This window comes from Pelobates fuscus, chromosome 13 (assembly GCF_036172605.1).
Source record: "Pelobates fuscus isolate aPelFus1 chromosome 13, aPelFus1.pri, whole genome shotgun sequence".
Taxonomy (NCBI): domain Eukaryota; kingdom Metazoa; phylum Chordata; class Amphibia; order Anura; family Pelobatidae; genus Pelobates; species Pelobates fuscus.
In genome coordinates, this window is record NC_086329.1 from 14,519,913 (window position 1) to 14,538,768 (window position 18,856).

Here is an 18,856-nt window from a genome sequence, read left to right on the forward strand (position 1 = left end):
GTTATACACTCAGACACATTACTGGGAGTATAATTAATGTGGAGCTCTGTTATACACTCAGTCACAATACTGGGAGTATTATTGCTGCGGAGCTATGCTATACACTCAGACACATCAGGAATATGGAGCTTTTTAAAAAGAGGGACATTGGGACAGAAAAGAGGGACAGCGGGATTAAGGCCAAAAACAGGGACTGTCCCTCCTAAATTAGGCCACTTGGGAGGTATGGTAACACTTTGTTACTTAAAGGTTAATATTTAAACCACTAAGGAAACTGTATCTGCTATACTTGTAACACATAAATACTTTATGGCAACCTATAAAATATGTCTTTTTGACATGAAGTCTGTTACTACTATCCTAAACAAATATCAGAAGGAAGTAAATGTCTGTTATTAAACCTTATAGCTGGTGGACATTTAAACAAATATAAACCGCGCTTTGGACCGCCGCAGTGTGTGGAGAAAGAAGTACCCACTTCTTTTATACATTTATTTATAATTTCCAGGCAGCTCTCGTTGGATTAAAAAAGATGCAGGCGGTTACAGATCTTTAAAGAAATTGTTCAAATAAGTGCTCTAGGAACATAAATAGCCCTCACTCTTTCTTCTGTATTCCTAAGACAAAAGTTGTAAATTGTCTTATATAAACAATGCCAGCATGGCCATATTAGGTGACCTGTTGCTTCTGGATATTCCCTGTTGCACTTCTGCTGTCCAGAACATTCTGTATGTCTGTTTAATGTTGCATATGTTCAGCAACATTTACACCATAACAGTGTCAAAAATGTAAAATAAATAAATAAATAATATATATATATATATATATAATGTATGAAGTTTATGTTGTTTTCTTCATGAATGCATCAAGTGCCCCCATTAAGAAAACATTTTTTATTCCATTCTTATATAATTGCTAATATTTTCAAAAAGATGTGTTAAAGTTGTCACAACACAAATCTATTCTGAGATTTATAAACAAATTTTCAGAAATGTTTTTGATGATTCAGACTTAAAATGGTGGAGGGAGTTAATTACTGTCAGGGCAAACTCCGTATCTACCACCGGCAGTAATCCAAATGCTGCCCATTCTGATGACTCTTGGTGACCGCGCTGAAGGACATTCGATGCTTCTATGCATGCACACGACCGACAATCTGCTCTACCAACTGACAGCCAACTCCAAATCATTTAACACACTATACATTTATTTAGCCTTATTTCCACTGTTTAGTCACAACATTAAAACCCCTGCCAGGTGAAATGAATAGCATTTATTATATCGTTACAATGGCACCTGTCAAGAGGTGGGATATTTTAGGCAGCAAGTGAACAAGTCAGTCATTGAATTTAATTTGTTGGAAGCAGCAAAAAGATCTGAATGACTTTAGCAAGGACCAAATTGTGGTGGCTAGACGTCTGGGTCAGAGCATCTCAAAAACAGCAAGTCTAGTGGGGTGTTCACATTACGCTCGATAGGGACAGGCTCAGATAAGTTAAACTCACCTTTGCCTGCCCTTCCGACCACTGGACACCCAGTGGCCATGTCACCATCGGAGGTCTTTGCAAATTGTTCAAAGTCCCCAAACAGTGACAGTGCTGCTTTAAGTATCAGTATGAGTGCACAAATTAGAACAGAAATGTAATTAGTTTAGCGTTATCATGCTTTACACTAAACAAACTCTAATACCTCATTCTCTTGTTGACCGACGTTAATGTGGATGTCATGCATCTTCTTGTGTGATGGTTTTCCCTGCCAAAAACTTATCTGACACTTCATTTACGGCTGATTTGCCCACTGCAAGAATAATAAAAGGATTAGCCTTTTTTACTGTATGTATCTTATTTTAACATGTAACATAACTCCTCCCTGCAAAATGTAGAAGGTGCATATATCTACGCAACAAGGCAACCAGACCACTTTATCTCAATGACGTGGTCTGCGTGCCGTGATCCTTTAGTTTTACCCACCAATGTAATATATTGCTGTTTAGTTGATACGGTAATGTATACATGACAGGGTCTTTCCGATGGCCACAAGAAGCGTTATTTGCTGTGAGAACCCAGTGGAACTCGGTTCTCATAAGTAATTTTGTGGTAATCACCTGATTGGCAGAGCGCAAAGCTGGACGTGCATCTGCTTTTCATCAATATGCTCCTCTATGAGGAACATTGGATTGGACACAAGAGAAGAGTCGGCATGATGTCACGGGAGGGGGATCGAGCAACTGCTGTGACTGGATCTCTGCACCTGGGGTTATTTTAAAATAAATGCAGAGGAGAACACTATAGCATAAGGTTTGTATTCCTAACGCTGTAGAATTGTTCCTTTAAATAATGCATGTTCGGGTAGTACTGCCTTATTGCTTCCATAACCCAAAGCGTTAAGCTGCAGATGATGGTGGAATAAAGGTCCAGACTCAAGTGACATGGAGACTTCAGTAAGACAGGTCCATCGACTACAGAAACATCCCATCATGTTCACTTTTTTAAATCACACATCTAACCACATGTGTGCACCATATTAACTACTCTAAACATCTCACACCACTTAATGTGGGCCTCCTTCTTGCTGAGATGAGAGCCTTTTACATCGACCATATTCCCTTCCAACATTTCTGAGTTCAATCCATTATGAAAATTAAGTCCATTGGTTCTCAAAGATCTAATTCTCAATTTATGGTCTCCAATAACTAAGAGGGAATGATGGTGATATTTGCTGTACTGTACTGTACTTATTTTTTGTGTTCCCTGAAGTACTTGTCTCTAGGCACCAAAATGACCCAAATCCTCCTAAGTCAAATAGTTATTGTATTTAGAATCATGACCGTGTACTCTGTTGGACTAAAACACTCTGAATTCATAAGATTGATAGGAATTCTAATTCCACCGAAGCTGTAGTTGCATTGATGTATCCTGCCTTTGATTAAGCAAAGTGTTTCTAAAATAAGGGCTAGTTACAACATCTGGGGAGTGCGGGGGGGGGGGGGGGGGGGGGAGGGGGGCCTTATATAATTTATTTTACAGATCTAATTTAATTTATTTTACAGACATACAGAGCGTTCTGCAGGAGCAAAAGATATGGACGGTTCTTGTATTTAATTATGTGTTTTAGTATTAATGCATATTAGTCCTAATTCAATGTTTCATTAAGGATATTAAAGAGGTGAAATCATCTGAGGAGGCCGAGCTATCAAACATGAAACTGAATTCTAAATGTTATCCGAGACACAAAATCAAAACTAATTAAACCTGATAATCTGTAGCTTTAAACCACAGATGGTCCTTAGTACTACATTCCCTGTAATTAAATGTAAATTTGATGGGGACCTTAATGATTAATTACACTTTGCTTTATTACATAGTACTCGGGTACATTTTTTCTGTATATCTGCACTTAAATCAAGTACGATGTTTGGTTAGGGATCCCCTTATTATTTGACCTTTGAATTCTGTCTAGGCAGGTATACATTGTGTCAGCCAACGGTAAAGTGTATGATATGAAATGGAATGAGTGGTATATTCTGCTCCCTTCAATGTTCTGCATTGTTTAAGCAGAAGGGGGAGCTCAATGGATTGAAAATGCAAAACATATTTGCCAAATTTCATCTCTTATGTAGAAAATTCATAAAAATTAACTCTTCTCTGCCAAGTTTCAACCAAACGTTTCTAAGTCACTCGAGAGTTTAAAGAATCAGCTATTATCACCAAGTCCAATGCAAATAGGTACGCTATAAAGAAAATACACTCGCAAGCATTTAAATAGATTGCATGATGTTGCATATTTTATATTTTTTACGTGTTTTTTGTTGCTGTGATGGAATTTTTGCATTTACAGTGAGGTTAAGAGGTCCCTTGCCTACTGCAGAAAAGGCAACTAAGAGACTGAACTGCTGCAGAACCTCTAGAATTGTCATTTAGTACTCTGCGTCATGGGATGGCGATGTTTCATAATGATGTACATTAACTGACGTTAGAGAGACAACAGAATTGGCGATGATCACTGTTAACAGTGTATGCTGCCTTGAAGAGCCACTCTCATCAGTCCCAGACACATGTATGCCCCTGTGCTGCCCTACAATGAATGGGATGCAGATGCAGTGATTTAAGACACACAATGCAGTGTAGTTTTATTGCACTGTGTGAGAACACAATGTGTCTTGTAGGATTTTAGAACATGATATATGAAAGAAGACTGTAAACCATGTATTATGTTAGAATTATATGATCAAAGGGTTCTGGAGACATCATAATAATTCATAATATAAATATCTCCAGAACTATGAAATTGGATCATGTCTCCCTCTTCACACTGACGGGTGGATCATGCACCCATAAAACCCATAACATTTGACCCATCAAGCACCCATAACGTTATGCCCCCTAAATCTAAGTTACCGTAATGACCCTCATACACTTACTCTGTAATTATAAGTTGACCCCAAATCCCCATTTGGTTCAATGTCATTTCAATTCAGTAAACAAAGAGTGTGACAGGAGCTCAACTGAATTTTGCGATAGCAATTGTGATAGTTGCAAATAGTTCCCAATGAATTGTAGAGAAACTGAAAATAAACAGATTTAGAAAAAAATAAATAAACATATATTACTAGGTTTCGAAAAATTCTAATCTTGAATTTTGGTTTTCAATTCACCACAATTCACAGTTTATTAAATATATTATAAATAATATTATATCATACATTCATATATTAATTTCAAGGAACAGTATATGCACCATGAGCTACATGTTGATAACTAAAACTGACTATCCAGTTCGGGGAAATACAGTTTCCACATTATCTTTTCCAGTGAGTGGGCTATTGACACCCCCTGCCTAATAACGATTTTACCAACAACCAGTGGATGGCACCTGCAGACTAATGGCACCATAACCACCACATCAGCATACAGTGGGTATGGTGCCTAGATAAGGTGTATGTCAGTATGCTACTGTATATTATATTATAAATATATGTGTATATGTAAATAGTGTAGACAGGATTAGCCATATTATTCCAGTAGAGATATATACACACAGACACACATGATACCTATCACAGAGCTTGGTGATGTTGTGTATATCACTTTAATAATGTTATCAGAGAGTTTGGTGTTATTACACACACAATACCTATCACAGAGCTTGGTGATGTGGTACATATCAGAATAATCACTATGTATATATTATATATCATAATGTGATGATAATGTATATATTGTAATTTGATGATGATCATAATAATGTATATAGTATAATGTATGTAGTATATGATGATAATAATGTAGATATTATAATATGATGATAATACTGTATATATTATCATATGATGTAATAATAATAATGTACATGTTATAAAATTTTGATAGTAATAATATATGTATATATATATATATATATATATGATAATGTATGTGTTATAATTAGCGATGTCCCGAACTGTTCGCCAGGAACCGTTCGCCGGCGAACATAGCTTGTTCGTGGCGAACGCGGCGGGCGAATATATGTGATGGTCGGTCCGCCCCCTTTTCGTCATGGAGGTGGAAGGGTCTGGGAGGGAGGGTCTGCTGCTGATTGGCTGAAATGTGTCTGCTGACTGTGAGGTACAGGGTCAAAGTTTACTCAATGATGACGAATAGGGGGCGGACCGACCAGCGCATATGTTCGCCCGACTATACTATGATGATAATAATGTACATATTATATAAAATAATAATAATAATATTGTATATATTGTAATTTGATAATAGTGTTCATATTATATATAATAATAATAATATTGCCTATATTGCAATTTGATGATAATAATAATGTACATATTATATATATATACCGTATATGTAATAATAATAATAATGTCAATCAGTGAGCCCCTGTATCTATCCATCCTCCCTGCCTCCCTCCCTCCGCTCTGGCTGTGCCGTCTCTCTGCCTCCCCTCCCTCCCAGTGTTGCAGAGCTGGCCCCGCCCCCGGGCCGGCCTCTCATGAATATGAATGAGGCAGGGCGGGCGGTGATTGGCTGTGGCGGCTGTCAGTCTGTCGCCGTACATGTTGCCTGCCTGCTGAGGGCAGCGCTGTGAGTAGTTGCTGGGAGCTGTCCTGACATCCCATGTCTGATCGCGGCGGCTCCGGACCCAGCTAGCCCCGCTCGCTCCGCTCGATGCCTTCCTCAGTGCATGGCTACCAGCCCCCGGCCCGGGCTACCGTCACACCGCCCGCCATGTCCGCCGCCCGGCTCCCCGCGCTGGGCTGGCTCATCGTAACTTTCTGGGTGCAGGTAAGACACCCCGGGATCTGACACCCCGCACTCACCGCCTGCATGCAACCCTCAGCCATACCATCACCCTCAGCCTGCAACCCTCAGCCACACCATCACCCAATTATCACTCACCGTCTGCAACCCTCAGCCACATCACTCTCAGCCAAACCATAACTCTCAGGCATACCATCACCCTCAGCCTGCACCCCTCACCTCATCATCAATCACCGCCTGCAAACCTCAGCCATATCACTCTCAGCCTACACCCCCTCACCTCATCATCACTCCCAGCCTGCAAACCTCACCCACATCACTCCTATCCTGTAAACCTCAGCCTCCCAGCCATATCACCCTCAGTCTGCATCCCCTCACCATCACTCCCAGCCTGCCCTTAGCCATATCATCACCCTCAGCCTGCACCCCTCACCGTATGATCACTCCCAACCTGCAAACCTCACCTCATCATCACTCTCACCTCAGCCTGCACCCAGCACCCTTTTCACCCTCAGCCTGCACACCTCACCCATATCACTCTCACCTCAGCCTGCACCCAGCACCCTTTTCACCCTCAGCCTGCACACCTCACCCATATCTCTCTCACCTCAGCCTGCACCCTGCACCCAGCACCCTCAGGCTGCCTCCCCCGAGCTGTGCATGCAGCACCCCTAACAATATGGGGGTCCCCGGGCTCCCCCAAAGCAGACCGACTTACCGAGTATTACTGATTATATAACCTGAGCTCTCATTCTGGCTTTATCCCCCCATAATATGTACATATATATATTAAATGGGAATTATACTAATAATAATCTGTAGAGCCATTCCACCTCTATATCTCTGCATGGTGCATTGTCTGCATATTGTGCGTGCCTCTCTATAGCGGCCCCCCAGCCTTGGGAGGCAGGGGATGGGAGCTGCACCCAATAGCTGGGAATGGGGGTCTTGTTTGTTAAATGGGGGGCAGCAATGCATGTGCTGGGTGGTCCTTTCTCTGGCAATGGGGGGCAGCAATGCATGGGCTGGGTGGTCCTTTCTCTGGGAATGGAGGCAGCAATGATTGGGGGGGAAGCAATGCATGGGCTGGGGAGTCTTGGGTATGGGGGTGCAGCAATGTATGTGCTTGGGGGGAGGCTGTCTCTGTGAATTGGGGAGTCAGCGATGCATAGGCTGGGGATACTTGGTATGGAGGTCAGCAATGCATGGGCTTGGGGCTCCTATCTCTGGGGAGTGGGGGGGGGGGGGTCATCAATGCATTCACTGGGGGTCCTTGGTATGCGGGGGCAGCAATGCATGGATGGAGTTTGTCTCTATGGGTATGGGGGCAGCAATGTACGGGCTTTGGGTCCTTTCTCTGAGTATAGGGTGCAGCAATGCATGGGCTGGGTATGGGGGGCAGAAATGCATTGGCCGGGAGTCCTGTCTGTAGGCAGCAATGAATAGGCATAAGGGGTGTTGGTTTACCTGTCCCCCAGGCCTCCCAATCTCTGGGTATGGGGGATGTTTGTTTTTTCTGTACCCCGTTCCCCCTTAGTCATGCCTACCGTTTGATGTGCTATTTTTAGGTATCCCATTCTACGGGTTATTTCGAGCTGCAGCTCAAGTCGCTGAAGAATGTGAACGGCGAGCTGGCGAGTGGGGATTGCTGCGACGACCTGAAGAGCGCCTACAACCAGGATTGCAGCAAGGACCAGTGTGACACCTACCTGAGGGTCTGCCTCAAGGAGTTCCAGGCCAAGATCACCCAAACGGGGCCCTGCAACTACGGTTCCGGATCTACCTCGGTGCTCGGTGGGAATACTTTTTATTTGAACAACAAATATAACAATAATTACCCGGGAAAAAACAGCCCTGGCGACAGTGGCCGGATCATCATCCCTTTCCAGTTTGCCTGGCCGGTAGGTCTCGCTCTATTATAAAGTCACATTATTTCATTTTTAGTATATTTATTAGAACGCCTGTGTTTTATACAGTCACACCTTTTCTGATCTCCCATCATCTTTACATTCTGTGTTATTGGGAGCCCCTGGGATGGGGATTTAATATTCCCTCCTGTATTAGTCCCTGAGCTGCTGACTTATGATTTAACCCCTCCTGTTATTTCATTGCCAGAGAGATACTACATGCATGGGGGTTAAGCACCCCAAGGGTTAATTAAGACTGCGCTACCACTTGCTGTATTTTGTCGAATTGTCACTTTAATGACAGAGGTTTGCTTGAAAGCCAAGTTTGATAATGTATGTTAAAAAAAAAAATGATAATTAATGGAGCTTTGTTTGGTACAATATCATGCAGCCTGTGTTTTGCAATCTCCTTGTTTGAATTATTAAGTGGGTTTTCCAGTTTGGTTTTCTTGCTGTGTATAGATTATAAATTAGCAGTTGGGTTAAACTGCCTTGGAGCCAGCATTGTCTTGCTTAGGAAGGTGTATGTTATTTACCTGACTTTGCGTGGTTACCAGCACCTGAGCGTCTCACAGTAACTGTGGTTTGCAGATTACAAATTGTAAAGGGTGCAGCTCTGAATGGTTATAGTGACACTGCCTAAGATTACTACCCTGTGACACCTGCCTTGCCTCTTACACTCAATTATTATTATTATTATTTTTTTTTCTTCAAATAAAAATAAAATTAAATTCTGTATTTTAAAAATAAAATGTTTGCTGATGTAAGCGATTTGGTGGAACATTTGCAAAGTTCTTAAGGCACTTGAAAAAAAATATTTTAATAGTATGTCTAACAATTTTTATTATATTTTTTTTTTTGAGGATGCTGTTTATTTTTTATTTTTTTGCTGCAAAATGATTTTTAAGGAATTTGTGTTATATAACAAGTTTTATGTTTTTTTTTTTTTTTTTGCAAAACGATGTATCCTTTTTTTCATGTTGGCAATATGTACACAGATGCAAGGCCATGTTTGTGTAGTAGATCTAATAGACTGATATTTAGAGAGGAGGTTCAGATGACGTTTTAAATGTGGCGTCTGGAATTACCTGGGGACCATGATGTCTGTTTGAGTACAGGTGGTAGACAGGCAGTGCTTTGGGAATGGGGGCTGGCTCAGTGTTTGTCTCCTCTGGGGACTGCCTTGACACATTGAGGGTGTGTTGCACAGTTGGCTTTGAGCCAAGGTGTGTGTGTGTGTGTGTGTGTGTGTGTGTGTGTGTGTGTTGCTTTAATAATTGTATTTTTTTGGGGGGGGCTTCTGCCCACAAACTTACTAGTGCATATGTGAACGCTGTGGTCGAATGACTCTGGTTGGCAGTAAAGTCTACTGCATGGGTGGGACTCTATTAATTGTCTGTGTCTCAGTGAGCATATCCCCAATATGGTTAAATTCTGGGCACACTTTTCAGTTTAAGTTGTGCTTCTAACTTTCTATTGTGGAAATCAAGAAGTCAAATTTTTGTTGATTTTATGCAGTTTGCTATAATAGATACCGAGGCTACCCGATTTTATATAAGAAATTCTGAAGTTCTGCACTAAGCAAAGCTGCCGAATAATTAGCTCACATTGATAAATTGGGGTTTTCTACAATATGATGAATTTTGTGTATCAGAATCTGTTTATTCCCCAAATGCTAAATTGCAGTGCATAGAAAACCGAATTACAAATTCTAAAATAACTAGCTAAACTGAGCTATACGTGTTGGATAATGTACAAATGTCCTGCTATTAACTATATTTTTAAATTTGCTGTATTTTGGTGTTCCAATAAATCCCTCTATATCATTCTGGAACTGTAAGCTTTATTTTTATGTGTGTTCAGTGTTCCTAATTTAAAGGAACACTATAATCTTTGTACACACGTCATTTTAGCATGTAGTTCCATGATACTCTTTGCCTTTTGTTGATTGTTGTATGAACCATAACTTGGCTGGTTTACTATCTAATTTTTAATCAAATTCTTTGCATTTTGTACGGTTTCCCTTCGGTATATGTATGCATATCCTATGCCGCTCTTAAAATAGTCTATAGGACATTTACAGCATTTTATTTACTATTCATAAATGTATGTAGCAGAAAACTGTACATGCCATTCCATTCCATGTGGTCATTTTCCCCATTACCGTACGTAGAATCGGCGGGTCTCCTGTTCTCCTCTGACTGTTAGAAACCCTATCCTAGTGTGAGTCTGAGGCATGTCAGTAGTACTGGCTCTGTGTGAGATTAAAGTGTATTAAACATGAGGTTTCACCAATGGCTCATGTAACAAATCTTCTCCCTTCCCCCAATCTCTCTTATGGCCCGGCACACACCCCTTCCTCTTTGACTGAGACAGGTGTACTGTACTTCAGATCACATGCAGCAAGTATCATTGATCTCCCCCTGCATTACAAAAATCCAGTCATCTAAATTTACCCCTCAAGTGTTGATGAAATGCCTTCATTTTGTGTAACGTTTAATCTTATGCTTCACATACGGATTCACATTGGCTGAAACTTTTTATTCTAAAAACCTAATTTTGTGAGAAAAGCATGGCCACTATGTGTCTGCTGCTACTGGGCCTGTTTTAATTTTGTGCAGACTATTTCTCGAATGTATTGCAATATTTATAGACGTTTATTTTTAAGAACAGTGTGAAGTGTGCAGAGAATTCGGTATTCTCATTATAGATCGTGAGTCGTGAAGGTGTTTTGGATTATAGTCCTTGGGACCCAGTGGATAATAACGTCCCTATTGGAACATTGTCATATTTTGGAAGACGGCACTATGCCTACGTTACCAAAAATCAATAAATGAGATGTAGCACTTATAACTGATCCCTATTCTTTAAATATAGTACAGCCTTTTCCTGATAATTGCTTATCAAAACACTAAACGCAAGCTTTCTGTTCTCGTGTGTGTGTGTGTGTGTCTAAGAAAGGTTTTAAGTATGGACTGTAATAACACTGTCTAAGCATTATATCTTCATTGTGAGTTTCTCATTTTGTTTAACCCCTTGCACAACAATGACTGTACAGAATATGATTGTCGGTTGTGTGTGTTTTTTTTGTTTTGTTTTGTTAGTTAATTGGACACTTTCAATATTGTGTTTCTGTTCAGTAAGCACACTGGAAAGGGGCTGCAGGTTTTAATTGACCAATCTAATAAAATGGTTTGGATATTGGTGATCAGAGACTTGAATGAACTATGCTTCAATGCAATTATACTAAACATGAGCACTACATCTTGGAAAATAAGGGGGGGGGATGTCAGAACACCCCCCCTCATATCTGTGTACTTCTTGCTGCAAAACGGTTACATTTTAAAAGCGTGAAAGTGCAGGGCGGTATGGATGATTTTACTGTAGGGTGAGAGCCATAGGGGAAGCTTCAGAAGCATGTGTTCTGCCCCTAGGTAACAGATTGATTTATAGGCTGACGTTCCATGAGTGCAGGAGAGCAAAGGTTTTCTTCAGAATACTATATCTGTATTGTGACCGAGTTGAATGCTTGGAATATCTTGTGTGTGTGCGCCCTCTCTATATTTCACTATGAGGGGAGGGTTTGGGGGGGGAGGAGGGCGATGCAAATGTGAAAATTAGTTGCGACGTCTTTATCATTTTTCTATAGTTTGTCGAGGACAGTAATTAGTGGAATTTGTGGGGTTTCTGCGGTTTGTGATAAAAATGACCTCTATAAAAGCTCAACTTTTTAACCACTGGATTGGGGCCCAAAACTAGTTATCCATACCATTTTAATGCTTCCAATAACTGGGAAGAGACCTCCTAGTAATCTGTTATCCGGTAACTGTCCTCAACCATTCTACAGGTGCACTACCATTCAACATTGGGAAGTGTGAGATCAGAAGCCGGGTGCAAGACTGTGACACCACTTGTGTTACCTGCGCTTAAAAGGAGTGATCCAGATTAGAATGGAGGCAGACGGCCCAAACGAGTTGACAGCCTGTATAAGTGCACACTAGACTGGTGACAGCCTAACTGGCCCACCACACACAGGGCATCATATGCACAGATTGCTTTTAAAACTTTTTGTCTTCGGCTGAGCTTCGTTATGGGGGTTTGCAGCATAGCTCAAATCTGTTGGAGGTGCTTATTCAGTGCTATCTGGGGACAGGTTTTTGGGACTGCTTAGTAGGAGTCCAAAATTGGAACAGCCTCAAACACAGGGCAGTTAGGAGCTATATGTATGAAATAGACTACTATTCTTATGAGAAGAGTTTAATTGATGGTCTTTTGCAGAATTTATCTTTTGTACCACTTTACGTTGTAAGAATGGCTCATGAGTTTACTCTTTAATTTAAACAAGTCCCTAAACTAAAGTTAAGAATCAATTATGCTTTGCCTTGACACTAAAAACCGCTGACCTGGAGTTTACATTTGCACTACCAAGGTATAGTCATTACTGCCATATTCACACCAGCACTTCTAAATAAAAATGATGGCTTTCCTATTAGCATGCTGCCTTGTTCATTTCATGATTTGTGCATGTACCATAACCACTGCAATTACTAAAACCATAAAACTGACTCCTTTTATAATGGGCCCCAGGGCACACCTGGAACCATAACTACTATAGTGTTCTGTATTGTTTATGGTGCTTGGAGTGTTCTGTTTTAATGTACATCGTAGTCCTTTTTAAACACAATCTTGTAATTAAAGGGTTGCATCAAATCCCTGAAGTGGTCATGGTGTCTGGAGTGTGTGATTGCAGTTTAACCCCATTCACTGCTGGAGGCTCAACTCCCATCTCCAGCAGCGTCATTGGGGCATTAGCGTGAACCGCAATGGGTGGCGTAGAGTGTCAGTTGACCGCTTTCAGCCTTTCACAGCGCCCCTTGCTGATATTCCTCCGTACAGCGAGAAGGAAGTGCGTAATCTCTGCCTTGGCCGGGGCTGTAGGAGACCAAGGAGCCGCTTTCAGAGCTAAACTGCTTTAAAATAGGTGTAAGATGTAAGGACAGTGCCAGGGGACTGCAGGCACTATTGCCAATTCAATGAGATGCAGTGGTTCTAATGCCTACAGTGCCCTTAACCCCTTAAGGACACATGACGTGTGTGACATGTCATGATTCCCTTTTATTCCAGAAGTTTGGTCCTTAAGGGGTTAATAAGTCTGTCTTCCCTACTGTAAATCCTGGGACTTGGAATAGAGGCTCTGATCTGTAAAGTAAACCTCACCCAGGAAGTGGCTGGTGCTTTTTAGCCAGTCCTCCTGTCCATTTGCTTACTGACACATGGAATGCTGGGAATTATTGGAAGTTGCATTCCATGCTCAGGAAGCGTATTCACTTACACTGAAGGCCTTGAACGTGTTCCACTTGCTTTTCGTAAACTGCGCTATTTCTTGTAGGAGACCCCGTGGCTAGTCATTAAGGTTGGAGCTGGAACCACCCCCCTACATAGTACAGTTCATGAAATGAACACTTAATTTCTCTGCTCCTGGTAATGTGCAAAAAAGGACTTTATGTACTGCCTCCATTTTGCATGTTTGTCAATGCAAATCTAAAATGGAATTACAGGCTTGTACATAACTGGACACTAATTGCATTGGCAGCCCCCCCCCCCCCCCCCTCTCCCCTGCAGTATGTTGCGCTCTCCTTGTGCAACATCAAAGCCAAAATGAAATGGAGATTTTAAAATGTCTTGTAGAGCACATTAGTATTTTAATTTGTGCTCTCTCTCCCCATCCCCCTTTTCTCCACTATAAGTAATTTAGGATTTGCTTTTTATCCACGATTTAAACTGCTTGTGTCTTTAAGCATCTTCCAAAATTCTATTATGTGGTGGGGGTGCAGAAATTCAAGGCTAAATGGCACTCACTGTCACCGTTGATTCAGAAGCTTATAGTCTGTTGCTAAGGAACCGTATAATAGTCTAAGTAACCAATTATGTGCCCTGTGGACAGAAGCTTCAGAAACTAAACACCTGTTCGAGTTTCACCTGGGATAAGATTTTTATTTTTTTCATCTTTCCCTCCCTTGCTTGAATATAGTCCAGTGACCCCTGACCTTTTACTATCGTTAATGTCAGTACAATCAACATGATGCAACATGTCTTCCCTACGTTTTTTTTTTTTTTTTTCTGGGAAAACCTAAATGTGTGTTTTGGCTTTTTTTTTATTTTAATTTTTTACATTTTTTTTTTTTTTTTTCTTTTTCTTGCTTTCATGAAGCTGCCATCTGTGTATAAATACTGTACCTTGCAAGCTATTTTAAATCAAATATTTTCAATGTTTATTCTCCTAGAAACATAACTGCATAACTGTGAGCCGAGCCATGCGTGCCAATTTGTTTTCAAACATAGGAAACAATAATTACGTTTGGTTAACTGTGTTGGATTCAAATACATTTAAAGGGCCACCATAGGTAATGCTACGAATAGCGGCTACTGTGCTAAGAGGGGCTATTCCGAAGTTGTGAGCTGAATAATTTGTGAGTGGGCCCCATATGCAGCTCCGTTGGTATTGTGGAATCTACATTATCGATTGCATCCAACCTCAATGGCAATGATAGACTGAGAGTGACTGTAGTGTTTAAAGGGACAATATATCCACTTTTCTCATTCACTTAGATTGGAGATAATGCGGTCAGATATTTATAGACTTTATTGGAAAGTGCTTTTATTGGTAGGTTTCTTTCACTGTTCCATTCTTAAAGCAGCAATGCCACTTTTAGCCGTTAAGAGGACCCCCGGCCCCCATGAGTAATTTGTCCATTTGGATGGAGGTACCAGGAGAACGTGAGAAGGAAAATATACAGACTTAAAACACTCACCTAGTAATGCCACCCTCCTGTTTTCAATGCCTGGAAGATAAACCAGGAACCTCTCTGGAAGTGACCGTTCATTGTGAAAATGCCAATGTTGTCTGAAACTCTCCCTTGTGCAAGAAATTGCCATATACATAAAGCAAAACTAGTCCCCCTGCCCACCTTCATTTAAACTTGGAGATTTAAAAAATAAAAAATTGTTTCTTTTCTTAAGCTGTGAAAAATACATATTTGATAGCAGTGATTCTACAAAGTCCTTCATTAAGTCTCTCCTCTGAGACTACACAAGTGAAAATTATTTTATGCTACATTATGACAATTTTTTTTTTTTTATTTTGCACAAGGTAAAGAAATATTATGCGTCATAGGCGTTACATCAAATCTGCATCTGCTGGCTTACAAAATGAGACCAAACACTGGTATTAGTAAATAATACAATTTATTTAATAAAAAACAAAGTGCCAACATGTTTCAGACACTATTTCGGAGACCTTAATAAAAACTGTCCATGAATTGAACCAGTGTTTTTGGAACCTGCAGTACTGGGTTCTTAATATACCTGCAAAGATGCTCCCATTGTGCTGAACGCTCCTGAAGGAAGTCTCGCACCCAGACAGACTATCTCCATTATAGATTCATATTTTTTTCATACAGATTCCTTTACCACCTATACACTGATAACACCCAGATATATCTCTCCTCCCCAGACCTCTTCCCTGCCGTCCTGCAACATGTCACTGCTTTCCTTTCTTCCATCCTTGACGGGATGTCCTCCTGCTCTCTGACACTCAGTCTCTCTAAAACTGAGCTCCTTGAATTTCCTCCTCCTAATACGGATCCTCCTCTTTTGCCCTTTACGTTAGTGGTATCCACTTAAGTCCATCCTTGCAAGTGCGCTGTCTTGGCGTCATACTTGATTCTGGCCTCACCTTCGAGCTTCACATCCCGTATGTTGCCAAATCCTGTAGGTTCCATCTAAAAAAAAACAGCCCACGTCCGCCCCTTTTCTTAAGCAAGATGCTACCAAGGAGCTTGTCCATGCTCTATTTCCTGCATAGATTCTTGTAACCCTCTCCTAATTGGTCTTCCCAAAGCCGTATTGCCCCGCTACAGTCTGTAATGAATGCTGCCGCCAGACTGATTTTTTTTTTTTGTTTTTTTTTTTTCCCCCTCACCCCTCTGTCAGTCCTTGCATTGGCTTCCTGTATCCTATAGTATATTGCACAAGTCCATTCAAAGTGCTAACCCATACCTATAAATCACTGAACAATTCTAGCCCGTCTTCTATCTCCCATAGGAATGCCCCTTCTTGATCTCTCCACTCTGCCAATGACCTTCTCCTGTCCACTGCTCTCACCCGTCCGGCCAACTCACGCTTGCAGGACTTCTCGCAGACAGCTCCCTTCTAATGGAATAGCTTGCCTACCGCCATCAGACTCTCCTCTAGTCTTGCATCTTTTAAGAATTGCCTTAAAACCCATCTCTAGGAAAGCCTCCCAGAGTAACCTCTACCTTACATACCTGTCTCTATACTCTCTCCTAAAGGGCAGCACTTTACTCTCTCCTCCAGCTCTGCTTTACTCCCACCTTATTTGATTGCTAATTCCTGTCCTAATGTGTTTTATACCCCAACTCCTATACACTGTAAGCTCGTTTGAGCAGGGCCCTCTTCAACCTATCGTTCCTGTAAGTTTTCTTGTAATTGTCCTATTTATAGTTAAATCCCCCCCCCCCCCCCCCCCCTCCTAATATTGTAAAGCGCCACGGAATCTGTTGGCACTTTATAAATTGTGATGATGATGTGGCCAGTAGTTAAAGTTTGCACCAGTGTGTTCATCCAGACTTTGATATTTGGTAAAAAAAATCCCTCTACACTCAACTTTTTAAAATGTATTATCGAATGTCTTCAAAGAATGGAAGTTCCTTTTTAATACCACAGGTGATATGGTACAATGCATATACACCATATGCAGACCGTTAACATTAAAGGGACACACTAAGCATTCTCTTTATCTTCAAACTCTTGTATATAATTCAGCTTTTTGGACTAAATCAATTAATGCTGCTATAAACACACACACAAGCTCAGTTGGGAGCTCTCCTTGGATGTAAACAACATTGGGTTTCCTATTATTATTTTGAGCTGTTGTAACACTGAGAGGGTGTTAAACTTGTATTTTAAAGAAACCTTAAAGCCAATTGTTGAATAATGAGCCAAATAAAAGCTAAATGCAACACATTCAAACCATATAGCTTGCCATGGATTTTTGTTCAATAGTTACAATATTCTATTTTTAATTTATTATGAATTGTCTCACATCGGACAAAGACCGGTACAGAGTGCACAAAATAGTACCGCTAAGGTCATGGTGTAAACATAGAACATGGTATGCTTATGAGGTTGCGATGTGAGAAGTCGAGTTTTCAATCGTATAGCCACCCAGGAGGCTCCTCAAATGGTGAGGTTAGAAGTAACAAAGACCTTGAGTACCACTTACAAACCATAAAGATAAAACACAGAAGGTAATTACTCTACAGGTCTCATTGGAGGGAGTCGAGACAAATAGTATATTGCACAAGTCCCAGTTCCAGAACCCAGGTTAACCTATGCCCTTCACAGGCAGAGGAAAGTACAACAATGGTGATAGGTGCTTCAAGCACAATAGCCCAGTTTTACCAGTTGTAAAAAGTTTTGTTTTCCCATTGGGTTGGCCAGATCGAACCAAGAACCAGCAACGGACTGTACTCAACCTTATAGTGCTCTATTTGAGCCCGTCCTAGAGCGTAGTTTGCAGCTAGATGCATAACGCTGGGTCTTGAGTTGAGGTGTTGCTTGGCATGGTTGAGTAGCTTGTTGCATGTGGACAGTGCCTTTTTCAAGATTCTGTCTAGCGGCATCCGTCATGTTAAGTGGGGGTTATTGTATATTCTGCTGAATATGTACAGCAGCACTGTGAGTTCCCGTTGCAACAAGGAGGCCTCCAGGGTGTCGACTATGATCACCCCACTGGTTCAAGGGTAGGGACCTCCAGCCAGCAGCTGCAATTCTATATGGAGGGATATCTGCTACCTCTCCTCTACATGGTGCACTATGCCTCAAAACAAGCAAGAAGCTCTCCAGTAGAAATATCCATCTCTCTCTCTACTTCTCACCCTCCCATAGTTGGCAAAACGACTTTAGTTTAATGAAGCAGTTATGGTATATAGATTATGTCCCGCAGGCTCCCCGCTCAATTCTCTGCCATTTTGTAGTTAAATCACTTTTGTTTCTGCTTATGCAACTTTAGTCCTACCTCCCCTAGCTGTGACGGACTGCCTGGAAACATTTTCAATCAGATGTGCTCTAAAGTGTTTCTCTCCTGCTCTGTAAATTGAACTTTAATCACACACCGGAGGTTTCTTGAAGCCTTGGCTATTAACTGAGCAGGGGATAAATTCTAAATTAAACAGAATGTGTAACAAATGAAGATCAAACATTAGATCTCCTATTTACAGGAAGTGTTTTAGGAAGGCTGTGCAAATCACATTCAGGGAGGTGTAACCAAGGCTGTATAAACAAACAAAATAGATTTCACTCCAAAATGGCGGAGAATTGAGCAGTGAGACTGCAGAGGCATGTTCTATTCCAAAACTGCTTCATTAAGCTAAAGTTGTTAGGACTATAGAGTCCATTTTAATTAATGTACCAATGCACACCTTTTATATGTGAGAGTGAGTTTTGATGATTCTAGTGTATTGATGTACCATTATTGCCACGAGAGACTTTATTTATTTAACCAATATCCTCCCCTTAAAAATGTGCACAGTTTGCAGATGACCTAATCATTTTATAATCTCTGAGCAAGGCTATAGGGAATAACCACTTTAGTGGATGTGAATTAAATTATGA

General features: G+C 41.0%; 1 protein-coding gene across 3 annotated transcripts in view; it reads left to right on the top strand.

The window, feature by feature from the left end:
• The first annotated feature begins 6,041 nt into the window (after window positions 1-6,041).
• Window positions 6,042-18,856, top strand: part of JAG2 (jagged canonical Notch ligand 2) — a 76,821-nt gene continuing 64,006 nt past the window's right edge. For 2 of the 3 annotated variants that reach the window (XM_063440171.1, XM_063440173.1), the window contains exons 1-2: window positions 6,042-6,278; window positions 7,823-8,155. In XM_063440171.1, the coding sequence (XP_063296241.1) occupies window positions 6,162-6,278; window positions 7,823-8,155 (450 nt within the window). In that variant the 5' untranslated portion in view covers window positions 6,042-6,161. Of the gene's footprint in view, window positions 6,279-7,362; window positions 7,449-7,822; window positions 8,156-18,856 lie in introns of those variants that run through there. The other variant, XM_063440172.1, reaches the window with a different exon arrangement.